Below are 12,732 nucleotides of genomic sequence, written 5' to 3'. Positions count from 1 at the left end.
TTACTTGAAGTGACGACGAGGTGGAAATGTTACTGGAAGTAACACATGAGTATAAAGGTGGTCGAGGCGGCGCAAAAACATAGATTGGGTGTCGTCACAAAGCAACTCAAAGAGGAACCGCTCTGCTTCATACAGCCTGGAGGCTTCATGTGGCTGATATTTTGCATATTTATGGGATGCAACCAGTTCCCTCACTAACATCTGGCAGAGATAACTTATGTAGTGACCGGCGTTTGCATGTCACTGGTGGACGCTGCTGTATTTGGCTGCAGGAACTGGACTCAGTTTGAAGGTAAGCGGAGGGGGAACTAACACTGCTTGTCACACCGAGTGTTGTCTCTTCTGACATCGGCAGACAGAAATAAGATGCTGTCAGCATCTCGTTCACAGTGCGTGGGTGTCTGCGTCATTGTTTATAAAAGTCTCTGTTTCCACCTGTTCGGACTAAAACGCAGTCCCGGTTTAAGTTCAAACTAAAAACAGGATCAGCAGCGTTTTCAAAAGTCTCAATTTTTAGGGATTCGAAAATGCCTGAGTAGTGTGGATACTATGGGTAAATGTAGATAAAGTTAAACATTTTAAAATGAAAACGTATTACTGTGGATGCGGTCTGTGTCTGTGTCGAAGCCAGCAGCTTGTTCAGTCACTGTTAAGACGGTAAATGTGGTAAATGAGAGATCGGCAGGATTTCCTCCTTTTCTTTCTCTTAGTAGTGTTAATTTTGGCACTTTCTGTGCTCCGTAGAAAACAGTCTGTCAGATTACGTCTTCATCGCAACTACAAACAAACCACACGGTAAATCTGTGTGAACGGATTACACGCCCTCTTCTGTTGTTCAGCGAATGGACCTGCCTTGCATGGACTGCGGTGATCACATCCACCCAGTAAGTTCAATTTTATGTAGATTTAATGGCAGATTTAGCTTTGTGTTTGTATATTATTGGTACACATAAAAGCTGTGAAACTCCAAAAAGATGAAAATAAATCAATTTAACTGACTTCACTATTGTTAAATCTGCCGTTAATTCTAGATAAAATTGAACTTACTGGGTGGATGTTGTCACCACAGTTTATGAAAGGCAGGTCCATTTGCTTTTCTACCATGTGACCCAGGAGGCCTGCGTAAAAACCTGAAAATAGTTTATTTCATAATTATTTAATAATATGTGTGTGAATTAAGTCTTCATTGATTTGTTTCTCAGAGACAATTTTTATTTTGGACTCAGATTGTTGTTAAACTGTTGTTAATAAATTGTTCATCAAACGGGACTTACAAGGTTTCCAGTCTGTTGGTCCCGGTGAAATCTGGTAACTCAGTGATGCTTCCACTCAGAAATCTGAGAAACAACAAAGAAAATGAAAAACACACCTTTATATTCCTTTAAAATACTAAATAAAACCACTCAGTTTGGTTGTAATTATTACTATTATCCCCAAAAATTGAATTGAAACCTTTGAAATGTGTTTATTTGTTTTGGAGCAGAAGTGAGGAAAGAGAAATAATGAAAATAAATAGAGTTTAGTTATAAAAATGTGCACTTTAAACATGATGCAATGGTAGAAAAATAAACAGATCCACAGATTCACTTTAGTAAAAATACCAATACATCAATGTAAAAATACTCCATTACAAGTAAAAGTCCTGCATGAAAAATCCTACTACAGTAAAAGTACATAAGTATTATGAGCTTGATGTAGTTAAAGTATTGCAGTAAAAGTACATAAGTATTATGAGCTTGATGTAGTTAAAGTATTGCAGTAAAAGTAGTGGTTTGGTCCCTCTGACTGATATATTATTATATATGACATCATTAGATTATTAATAGTGAAGCATCAGTGTTAGAGCAGCATGTTACTGTTGTAGCTGCTGGAGGTGGAGCTAGTTTACACTACTTTATATACAGTTAGCTAGTTTAGTCCAGTGGTTCCCAACCTAGGGGTCGGGCCCCTCCAAAGGGTCAGCAGATAAATCTGAGGGGTGGTGAGATGATTAATGGGAGAGGAAAGAAGAAAAAACAAAGTTCTGATACACAAATCTGTTTTCAGTTTTTGAACTTTTTCTCTAATCTTTGATTTTTGCTGAAATATTGGATCATTTGAACATTTATTGAAATGAAAGCATGTGAGAAGTTTAGAGGGAAAAATCACTATTTGGTGGAGCTGTTAACAACTCATAGACATGTGAAATGTGACCCGACTACACACTGCTTTTTGTAAGACGTCAAAAGCCAAAAAGGTTGGAAACCACTGGTTTCATCTTTAACAATGTGTTGTATTTTAAAAGCTTGTTATATTATCCATTGTGTCAAATCTTCATCTGAAAAGTAACTAAAGCTGTCAAATAAATGTAGTGGAGTAGAAAGTACAATATTTCCCTCTGAAATGTAGTGGAGTGGAAGAATAAAGTAGCATCACATGGAAATACTCAAGTAAAATACAGGTACTTCAAAATTGTACTTTCCACCACCTACATTCTGTGAATATAAATATAAACATATTTAATTTAACATATTTAGTTTAATCATGAAGAGCCACATGGCTCTGAAAGTCGTGGGACTCAAATAATTTACTTGCTGCTGGTTCTGGTACTTATACCTGTGGTAGTATTACTGCAGTAGCAGTACTAAAGTGTAAAAATAGCAAATAAAAATCCTGTAAAGTCAGTTTTTTACCAAAATGAAAGGAAGCATGTGTTGGTGTATAAAAAGTTAATGAAGACTGAAGGTCAGAGGTCAGCTACAGATCATATAAACACTACATATACTTTATAAATGCAGCTATATGTGATCAGGACTGAAGTGACCTACAGAGTCTGGAGCTCCGGTAGCAGCTGGAAGGCCGAGTGTCCCACAGTGTGAACGGGATTATTCCAGATGTTTCTGTCAAGACAAGATCAGCAAATACTGTATGTTATACATTATATAAATAGTGTTATACTGTATGTTATATATTATATAAACAATGTTATACTGTATGTCATATATAATATAAACAGTGTTATACTGTATGTTATAGATTATATAATCAATGTTATATTGTACGTTATATATTTTATATACAATGTTATACTGTTCGTTATATATTTTATAAACAGTGTTATACTGTACATTATATATAATATACACAGTGTTATACTGTATGTTACATATTATATAAACAGTGCTATACTGTGTTATATATTATATAAACAATGTTATACTGTACGTTATATATAATATACACAGTGTTATACTGTATGTTATATATAATATAAACAGTGTTATACTGTATGTTATATATTATATAAACAGTGTTATACTGTATGTTATATATTATGTAAACAATGTTATACGGTACATTATATATTATGTAAACAATGTTATACTGTATGTTATATATTATATAAACAGTGTTATACTGTATGTTATATATTATATAAACAATGTTATACTGTATGTTATATATTATATAAACAGTGTTATACTGTATGTTATATATTATGTAAACAATGTTATACGGTACATTATATATTATGTAAACAATGTTATACTGTATGTTATATATTATATAAACAGTGTTATACTGTATGTTATATATTATATAAACAGTGTTATACTGTATGTTATATATTATATAAACAATGTTATACTGTATGTTATATATTATATAAACAGTGTTATACTGTATGTTATATATTATGTAAACAATGTTATACGGTACATTATATATTATGTAAACAATGTTATACTGTATGTTATATATTATATAAACAGTGCTATACTGTTTGTTATATGTTATATAAACAGTGTTATACTGTATCGCTGGTTAGATAGTTGCAGCTCTTTTCTTGGAGGTAAACATTAGTGTGAATATACAGTAAGTGGTTAAAATGTGTGGTGAAACATGAGGCTCCGGGGACCCACATGGTCTGGATCGAAGGGTTTCCAGTGAAGGCGTTTTCTGGGACGACTGCGATGTTGTTGTTCTGAAGGTTTCTGCAGGAAAAACATGAAACACTCAGTTTATATACGGAGGATTTGTAGTGACACTGAAATGACACCAAAGAAGAAGAACACACGAGAGGTGAAGAGTTACGGCTGGAAGTCAGTGTGTTAAAACCGTGATGATGATGTTTCTTCATTGCAGAGTTTAGAATCTGGAGACAGAAGATTAGAAGGTTCCTGTTTGATACACACCTTCCCTGTGTGTTTGTGTGTGTGTGTGTGTGTGTGTTTGTGTGAGGCTCCCTCTGTGTGTGTTTATGTGTGATTGTGTGTGTGTGTTTGTGTGACTGTGTGTGTGTGTGTGTGTGTGTGTGTGTGTGACTCTCTCTCTGTGTTAATGTGTTTATATGTGACTGTGTGTGTGTGGGTGTGTGTGCATGTGGGTGTGTGTGCGTGTGTGTGACTGCGTGTGTGTGTGACTGTGTGTGTGTGTTTATGTGTGACTGTGTGCATGTGTGTGACTGTGTGTGTGACTGTGTGTGTGTTTATGTGTGACTGTGCGTGTGTGTGTGACTGTGTGTGTGTATGTGTGTGTGTTTATGTGTGAATGTGTGTGTGACTGTGTGTGTGTAACTGTGTGTGTGTTTGTGTGCGTGTGTGTGTGTGTGTGTGTTTATGTGTGAATGTGTGCGTGTGTTTATGTGTGAATGTGTGTGTGTGTGTATGTGTGACTGTGTGTGTGTGTGTGTGTGTGTGTGTGTGTGTGAGACTGTGTTTATGTGTTTATGTGTGACTCTGTGTGTGTTTATGTGTTTATGTGTGACTCTGTGTGTGTTTATGTGTGACTCTGTGTGTGTTTATGTGTTTATGTGTGACTCTGTGTGTGTTTATGTGTGTGTGTGAATCTGTGTGTGTTTATGTGTGTGTGTGAATCTGTGTGTTCTGTTTTCTACGTTCAGGTCAGATGTGATACGAAACATCCAACAGGAACATTTATCTTCTTCCTGTCAGATGATTTTTCTTGTCGGCGGCTCGTTGTACTGATGAGGTGAACGGATGAATGAATATGTTGTGTAAATGTGTTTCTGTGGCGTCAAGTTCAAATCAAAGTAGCTTAATGTGAGTTAAAGAAAATTATTCATATGAATTCAAAGTATCAAAACAACAAAATGGTTATAAAAGATAATCAACAAACTAAGAAGCGTGAGGTTGAAAAACTGTTTCTCTGCAGCGTCTCTTTCCTTTGTCACACCTGGTTCAATTAACCTCCTGCTGCTCCGCACGTACACGACGTCATGGCTGGTGTGTGTGTGAGTTTATGTGTGACTCTGTGTGTGTGTGTGTGTGTGTTTATGTGTGTGTGTGTTTATATGTGTGTGTGTGCGTTTATATGTGTGTGTGTTTATGTGAGTGTGAGTTTATGTGTGACTCATACACACGTGTGTGTGTGTGTGTGTGTGAGAGTGGAGTGAGTGTGAGTGTCTGTGTGTGAGTTTACGTGTGACTGTGTGTGTGTGTTTGTGTGTGACTCTTTGTGCATGTGTTCATGTGTGTGTGTGTGTGTGTGTGAGACTGTGTGTGTGTGTGTGAGACTGTGTGTGTGTGTGTGTGTGTGACTGTGTGTGTGTGTGTGTGTGTGTGTGTGTGTGTGTGTGTGTTCTCACAGGTCTCTTAAGTTCTTCAGTCGTCTGACGGCTGCAGGAAAACTGCTGATTTTATTGAAGCTCAGATCTCTGCAGAGACGACAGAAAACTTCATTAAACATGAAAATCAACACGTTTCTTCTGTTCTACTGCGAGAAACAATAATAATAATGATGCTGATTTATCCTGAAACATAAAACAAACAATAAAACAAACAATATAAACCGCAGTTGAATCTGAATAATTTAAAAGTGCACATCATGTAAACCAGTGTTCCCAGTTTAATTCTCCCCATGTTTCATCCCCATTTCTACCAACAATCTGGTAGATAAATAAAAGGACATGAATAAAAACATTAAGTTAATTTTAAGGACATGTTTTCATGTAAATTTAGTCTCAGCTTAAATTTGGAGAATTGATCAGTGACGTGTGGATCCTTCCAAAATAAAATCACTATTTAGTCAATTTACAGAAACCTGAAGCTTGTTTCCAAAATCTAAATAAAATTTAGGAAAGATGAATAAATTTCAGCATTCAGTAGTTATAAAATGAAGATAATCAAAATCATTTTAAAGCTAAAATCTGACAGAATTATTTGTGAATAATAGTGTATTTGTATAATATTGAAATAAACTCTTGAAGCTGATTTTTCTTTCAATTTTTAATTTATAATTTCTGTATCTTTTGATCTGTGTGACATTTATCAGTTCAATTCTCCTTGTAAAAATTTGATTTCAGTTTCCTAAAATTGGATTTTTGGTTCATCACGTCAATTTATAATTAACATTTTTTTTTTAAAAAATTCTATCTATGGACTGTTAAATGGAAAATTGGAAAAAAAAGTAGTGTCAGGCTGCTTTCAAACATTGTTTCCAGTCTTTTTCACCATAGTATCAATGTTCACCTGACTGTTGTTTTAACGAACCTGTCCTTTAATTATATGTATTTATACAATAACCAATAATTTATTATCTAGTCTGCACAGTTAGTCCCCCCTAAAAAAGGATGCACCCCACTAAAATTTAAAACAAAAATTGTGTGAGCGAAGTCCCCACAAGTGCTGAAAACAAGAAGAGGTCCCCATAAGTAGGCAAAAAACTGCTCTGCCGCAAAAGTTCCTCCAGTTGTTAATTTAAAGTGATATTTGTCTTCAATAATCTCTCCTTATTATTCCAGTTTTTTATTTTTTCAGGCATGTCTGACCACTGAGAACATTAAATACACGTTGTAATGATTTTTGATTTGATGTCATTCTATTAATCTAATTTATTTCAGTCACTTCTAAACTCCGCCTCTTGTTTCCGTAATTGTATGTTTTACATGTGGCTTAAAATTACTCCCAATATGGAACTTTTGATTAACTCTTTAAATGAAAATGGAGGATTTTTATAAAGTGACCTCAGAGCCTTTGATTAAAACAAATCAGTCGTCTATAGAAGCTTCCATGTGTAGAAACAAAGAGACCGCAGGCGGATCTATCTCATACAACTCTACTTAGTAATAGACCAATCTAGATAAATGTTAGCCAGATGCATTTATGCTGTAAAGACGCCACAGTGAACCTACACACTGTACACAGAGACAAAAAACTAAAAACTAGTCCTTTCAGCTCAGACTTTTGTCCACTTTAGACCATCACATGTACGTCTCATCTGCATTAAATCACATTATTATGAAGCATAATCTATTTTCAGATGTGACAAAAATATCTGTCATCCTGGATGTGACATCAAAATATGTTTAATATCTTTATAGCATCACTTCAAACATTTCCACTCAGCTCTGTGTGTGAAAAATCCTCGTCTGAATCATAATGTCCTCTCCTCCTGCAGTTTGTTTGGTTAAATATTCAGTCAGTGAAGGAAACACGTGCACACTGCTGCAGTATGTTATAGTTTGAGTGTAATTGTGACCACACACTGTGCTGCTGTTTGAACTGCAGTGGTGGCTCACTTAAAGGTTTAAACCTCCAGAGTTTCCCCCGTAAAGGAAGATGAGGTCTGAACCTGCTGAGTGTTTCTGTGCCCGCTGCTGCCAGAAAAAAAAAAAAAAAAAAAAAAAAAAAACCCTCAAAAACATGACAACCATTTACATTAAATGTACTGCAGGAGATCTGAATGACAGACTACATCAGATTAGTATATTTTAAGCTGTAGTGATGTTTGGGCTCAGGTCGAGTTTTAAATTTATGACTTATGGTGGACGAATGTTTTTAACCCCCAACAATGCAAAAACAGCCCAAAAAATTGTGTTTTGTCTTAAAGGACGGGTTCAAGTCTGTCTTAAATCAACAGTCAGGAGCCCAAATGAACATAGAAACATGTTTTTCTTGCTGTAATCATTCCTCCTGTTCATACTGACCGTTAGAAGATCCCTTCAGTGATGAGGGTAGGGGTCCTCCTTCTGTGCAAAAATGTATTTAAAAGTTTATCTGAAGCTAATATGAAGCTTCAGCATCCAAATGAGTCAAATCAAGTAGATATCTTTCAACGTTACAGTCTTTTTAGTGCCAAAGTTCCTCTTTTTGTTACTATACTTCCACCGCAGCTCAACAGGGAAACACTGTCCGAGGAAACACAAAGAGGGAATTTGGTGCTAAAAAGACTGTAAATGTGTCAGATATCCACTTGATATGACTAACTCAGACTGATGAAGCTGAATATAAGCTTCACATCAACTTTTAAATGACTGTGTGGACACACTGTGGATTTTATCCTCCATCACTTACATTAAAAGCACATTTGAAGGATCTTTCAATATCCAGTATGAACAGGAGGAATGATTACAGCGAGGAAAACCTCTTTCACTGCTCACACGGACGCGTGGCTGTTGTTTTAAGACACACTTGAAAAATTGTGAACCTGTCCTTTAATGTTCTGTCCTTAAATTATGCTCATTTTAATATTTTTTATTTTATCTTCAAGCTAGATAACAATTTAAAAAAAAACAATGTATCATCATTCAGTAGTTATGAAATCACAAGAATCCTGTTTGTTTAAAAAAAAAAGTTTTTGTCATCCACAAGTTACACATTAAAAAGTTTATTTTGCTTCTGCTAATTTTAAAAATAACTTCTTCCCCTGATCATCAAAACCTTCAACTCAACATTGAAACACATTTCAAAAATTAATTAGACTGCTTTAAAAAAAAAAAATGTTAAAAATCTACAAAGGCTTTAAACATTTAAAATAATAATTCATAAAGCTCAATTTCATAAACCTGTACAGAAAACCTTAACTTATTTAATTGATATGATGAGATTTTGACAACAAACTTCCCAAAAGCTGAACAGTATCAGAGGATAACAGTTGAAGAAATTTACTTCAAGTTGTCTTTGGTGAAACTGCCAAACAGCAGGAGGAAAAATTTAAAAGAATTTTATAATAATAGCATTTTACAACATGTTCTTGTTGTTGTACGCCTTACCTTTGTTATTTGTTTTTGTAAGAATCACATTGTTCTGTGTTCTGTATTTGAAGTGAACTTACAGGATCTCCAGGTTGTGCAGCCCGTCAAAACATCTTGGCCCCAAAGAGCGGATGTGGTTGTCATGGAGATGACTTCAGAAAAGAAAAAGAAAAAAAAAAAAAAAATCTGTGTCAGTATCCAGACATCCAGTATCTGCCTTTATGTGAGGACCTCCCTGACACGTCAGTGAGTCACACCGCTGCACTGGATGATGTGTCGTTACTTTAGTTTGTTTAGAAGCGTCTTCAAAGACCGAACAGCGTCAAGTCTTCGCTCTCCAGAAAGTGTTTCCATGTCAGGAAGAAGCCACTGAGTGCAGCCGTGTGACGCGCTGACGTGATTTTAATAGTTTTTGGACAACAATAGAGGTCTACGGCACAGAGGAATAAGATATATCAGACTTTGGATACACACACAATACTTGTTAGTAGATCAGTTCATTTTTGGTTTGGATCCAAACATCAGATTTGTTGACAATAAGAAAAAAAATATAGAAAATCGCCAAATTTATCCTTAAATCTAGCACAGGATAATAAGCAGGTTTATAAAAGTTCACTACATCTCTGTTAGAAGCATCGTCTGCCTAAAAACTAAGCAGAAATAAACTACATGAACAAACAGACCTCGAGCACCAGCAGCATGTGAAGTTACTCACAGCACCAGGACGTTACATACGTCTGAACCAGAGTTACTCACAGCGCCACCAGCTGGCAGAGGGAGGCGAAGGCTCGATCGGGGACGTGTCTGATGTTGTTGAGGGCGAGGGTCAGAGCCTGAAGCTGCGTCAGGTCGCTCAGAGCAACAACAGGAACCTCCGTCAGGACGTTGTCGTCCAGCCACAGGTGACGCAGCGACGAGAGGCCTTTAAAGGAGGCGGCCGGCAGACGAGAGATGAAGTTTGCATCCAGACGCCTGGCAGGGGGGAGAAAAAGATGATGAAACACTGGCGAGCTCTGTGGGGAGGTTTAAAGGTGCAATATGTAAGAATTATGTATGAATTTCAGTTTAAAACATCCCAAAATTATTTGAAATTATCAACAGAATGTGAAGAAATAACAGTTTTGACGTTATGGCAGAGATATCTACTGAGCTTAGCATGCTAACCGGCTAGCCTCGGTCCGTCCTGTCTCGTAATTCCACCTCATGTACCTCAATAATAATGAGCAACTGTGGTGATAAATACCCTGCCCTCAGTGCAACATGAGAGGATGAAGAATTAGCACTTCCTCTTCTAGGTTAGATTTATTCAAGCAAACATTAGCTCAGTGTTAGCACTGAATTGATATTTGCTAACATACTTAGCCTTAGTCCTAGTTACCTAGTTTGTTAGCTAACAGAGCACTTTTGATTCGGTGCCCCAATTTTCTGGTGATATATAGTCACATGTAGATTTGTTGCAGGAACCATCTTTTTCCTCACGTTACAAACAGAGAGAAACACATACTCGGTATTTATTGACACTGACCTCCCCGTGATGACACGATCGTGTACTTCAGACATTTTCTCACAGCACCTCGTCTACTGAGCGAGTAGAGCCACAACTCGCTCCTTTCCTCAGAGGAAATCTCTGGAACACATTTGCTCGTCGCTTGTTTCTCTCAGAAAACACTCAGACTGAACCGTGTGTCTTATTAAACGCAGAGACAGGAGCAAATCCAAGAGGTCTGGAGGACAATAAGAACAGCTGGAGATCGACTCTGAGACGCACCAAAATGTTTGTGTCCAAAAACACAGACTGCGAAAATATTCCAGCTATTAAACCTGCAAAGAAAAAAATTCTCTTTGAAGTTTTCTCTGAGCATCTTGAGCAGTAAAGGGCCGGTTGAATGAAGTTCAGTGTCTGAAATCATGATCCAGACAGAGATTGTGTTTGTTACCACAACACAATTTGGCAAAATATGAAGCCTGGAAGGAACCATGGAGGAAAAAATAACAAATTTATACTCTCGATTTAATAATTCCTGTTTTCGATTTTATAATTCCTGCTCTCGATTTTATAATTCCTGCTCTCGATTTTATAATTCCTGCTCTCGGTTTAATTCGCCCTCATGCTTTAGTACATCCATGGTTGCGGAGCGCTTCCTGGTTGTAACTGACATTACAGAGGAAATGTCTTCTTCGTTGCTTTCTTCAAACTTCCGGCTGACTGAATACGTTTGGTACCCTCTACAGGGCAACAGGCAAAATAGTTAAATCAATTCCAGAGCACACATTCATTTTTTCTTTAGTTTAGTGATATATGGACATAATTCCTAGGAGACAGACTGGCTTTGCATGACATAAAGCGGTCACGTTTCTAGAAGCAAGTCAAATTTACTTAATTATAACTTTGAACGATAACAAGTTTAAGGACTCGACATCATATTTAAACGACGTGTCAACATGGATGTTTTTTTTCGTTTTGCGAGGCAGGTCGTATGAACATGAACAGCAGCTGTGTGACTGAGAGGAGCCTCGATCAGGGAGGTCCTCACATTCTTTGGCTGCATGGTAGTAATTTCTGGTGTTGACATGCGCTGACAAAGGGTCCTGGCACGACCACAAACAGGCAGCTGCACGTGGCCAAAGCCCGACTCCTCCACCCTCCGTCTCCACCCTTCTTCTGCTTTTATGTGTGAAGTAGAGATTGGCACTTGGGAACAACAGAGAGGTGTTAACGGTTGGTTTCGGCGGTTAAAAAGAAAACGTCTGGTTTAGACTCAGAGGAGGGTGGATCAGGTAAACATGCTCACGCTCCCAGTACGCCTCAGACCTCGGAGGGAAGCTCAGTAATACCCCATCGTCCATCATCATAGAGCTGAAGTTTCTGTATCAGCAATCTTTTTGTTGAGATTTATAGTTTGGATTGGATTATATACCAGCACAACTCTAGACTGTCCTCACATGGCATAGGTCGTGTCAGTAAATGCCCCAAAAATCTGTTAACTTTGGTCAAGGGATGTGCCAGTCATAGAGATATCAAAGGAGAGAATATTACAGCCTACAGTAGGTGATGTTATACTGTCAGCTGAAACACAACCATATGATACTGGACAGAGAGCTGCAGAAACACCCAGAGGCAGCTTTTTACACAAACTATCAAAAAAACCTCTCAGGAAACCGGCAGAAAATTCATGAACAGGAATGATAACAGCAAGAAAAACCTTTTTAAATGTCCATATGGACACTTGACTATTGTTTTACAGTTTTTTTCTATTGCTAACACATTAAAATGACACCTAAAGCACAATTATTGAACACTGAACACTCAGAGAGTAAAACTTCAACTCAAGTCTCTAAAACTCTAAACACATTTGCTGCTTTGGACCCAGTTTGCATTTCAACATGGCACTTTTTTTTTGCAACACACTGCACACAGCTCTCTACATAAGACAGAGGAATCTGACATAAAGTCATTTGTTTGCCATTCAAAATGACACACCCACAGACAAATTGGCCAATACACCTGCCACCTGGCCAAACACCTAATTACTCAATTGTTGACTCATCAATCAGGATGTAAGCACAGGTATATAAAGACCACAGATGAGCACCAACAACAACGATGGAAGCCAACATAGCAGTGAGAAGAAGAGGTAGAGGGAGGGTGAGAGGGGGGAGGAAGAGTGAGAGGTAGAGGAGGAGGACAAGGACAAAGAAGAGGACAAAGAAGAAGACAACTTTGGGCAATGTTAGTTGACCATGTTATCAACTATGGA

At 37.2% G+C, this 12,732-nt stretch overlaps 1 protein-coding gene across 2 annotated transcripts in view; it reads right to left on the bottom strand.

Moving 5' to 3' along the window:
* Window positions 1–12,732, bottom strand: part of LOC122985328 (leucine-rich repeat-containing G-protein coupled receptor 5-like) — a 34,853-nt gene that overhangs the window by 3,501 nt on the left and 18,620 nt on the right. Inside the window, exons 1-7 of one of the 2 annotated variants that reach the window (XM_044355900.1) lie at window positions 10,500–12,634; window positions 9,731–9,946; window positions 9,055–9,126; window positions 5,588–5,656; window positions 3,903–3,974; window positions 2,808–2,879; window positions 1,275–1,337 (exon numbers count right to left, since the gene is read on the bottom strand). In XM_044355900.1, the coding sequence (XP_044211835.1) occupies window positions 1,275–1,337; window positions 2,808–2,879; window positions 3,903–3,974; window positions 5,588–5,656; window positions 9,055–9,126; window positions 9,731–9,946; window positions 10,500–10,534 (599 nt within the window). In that variant the 5' untranslated portion in view covers window positions 10,535–12,634. Of the gene's footprint in view, window positions 1–1,274; window positions 1,338–2,807; window positions 2,880–3,902; window positions 3,975–5,587; window positions 5,657–9,054; window positions 9,127–9,730; window positions 9,947–10,499; window positions 12,635–12,732 lie in introns of those variants that run through there. The other variant, XM_044355899.1, reaches the window with a different exon arrangement.

Source organism: Thunnus albacares, chromosome 7, assembly GCF_914725855.1.
Source record: "Thunnus albacares chromosome 7, fThuAlb1.1, whole genome shotgun sequence".
Classification (NCBI taxonomy): Eukaryota; Metazoa; Chordata; class Actinopteri; order Scombriformes; family Scombridae; genus Thunnus; species Thunnus albacares.
This window is presented reverse-complemented; position numbering and strand designations above follow the sequence as displayed.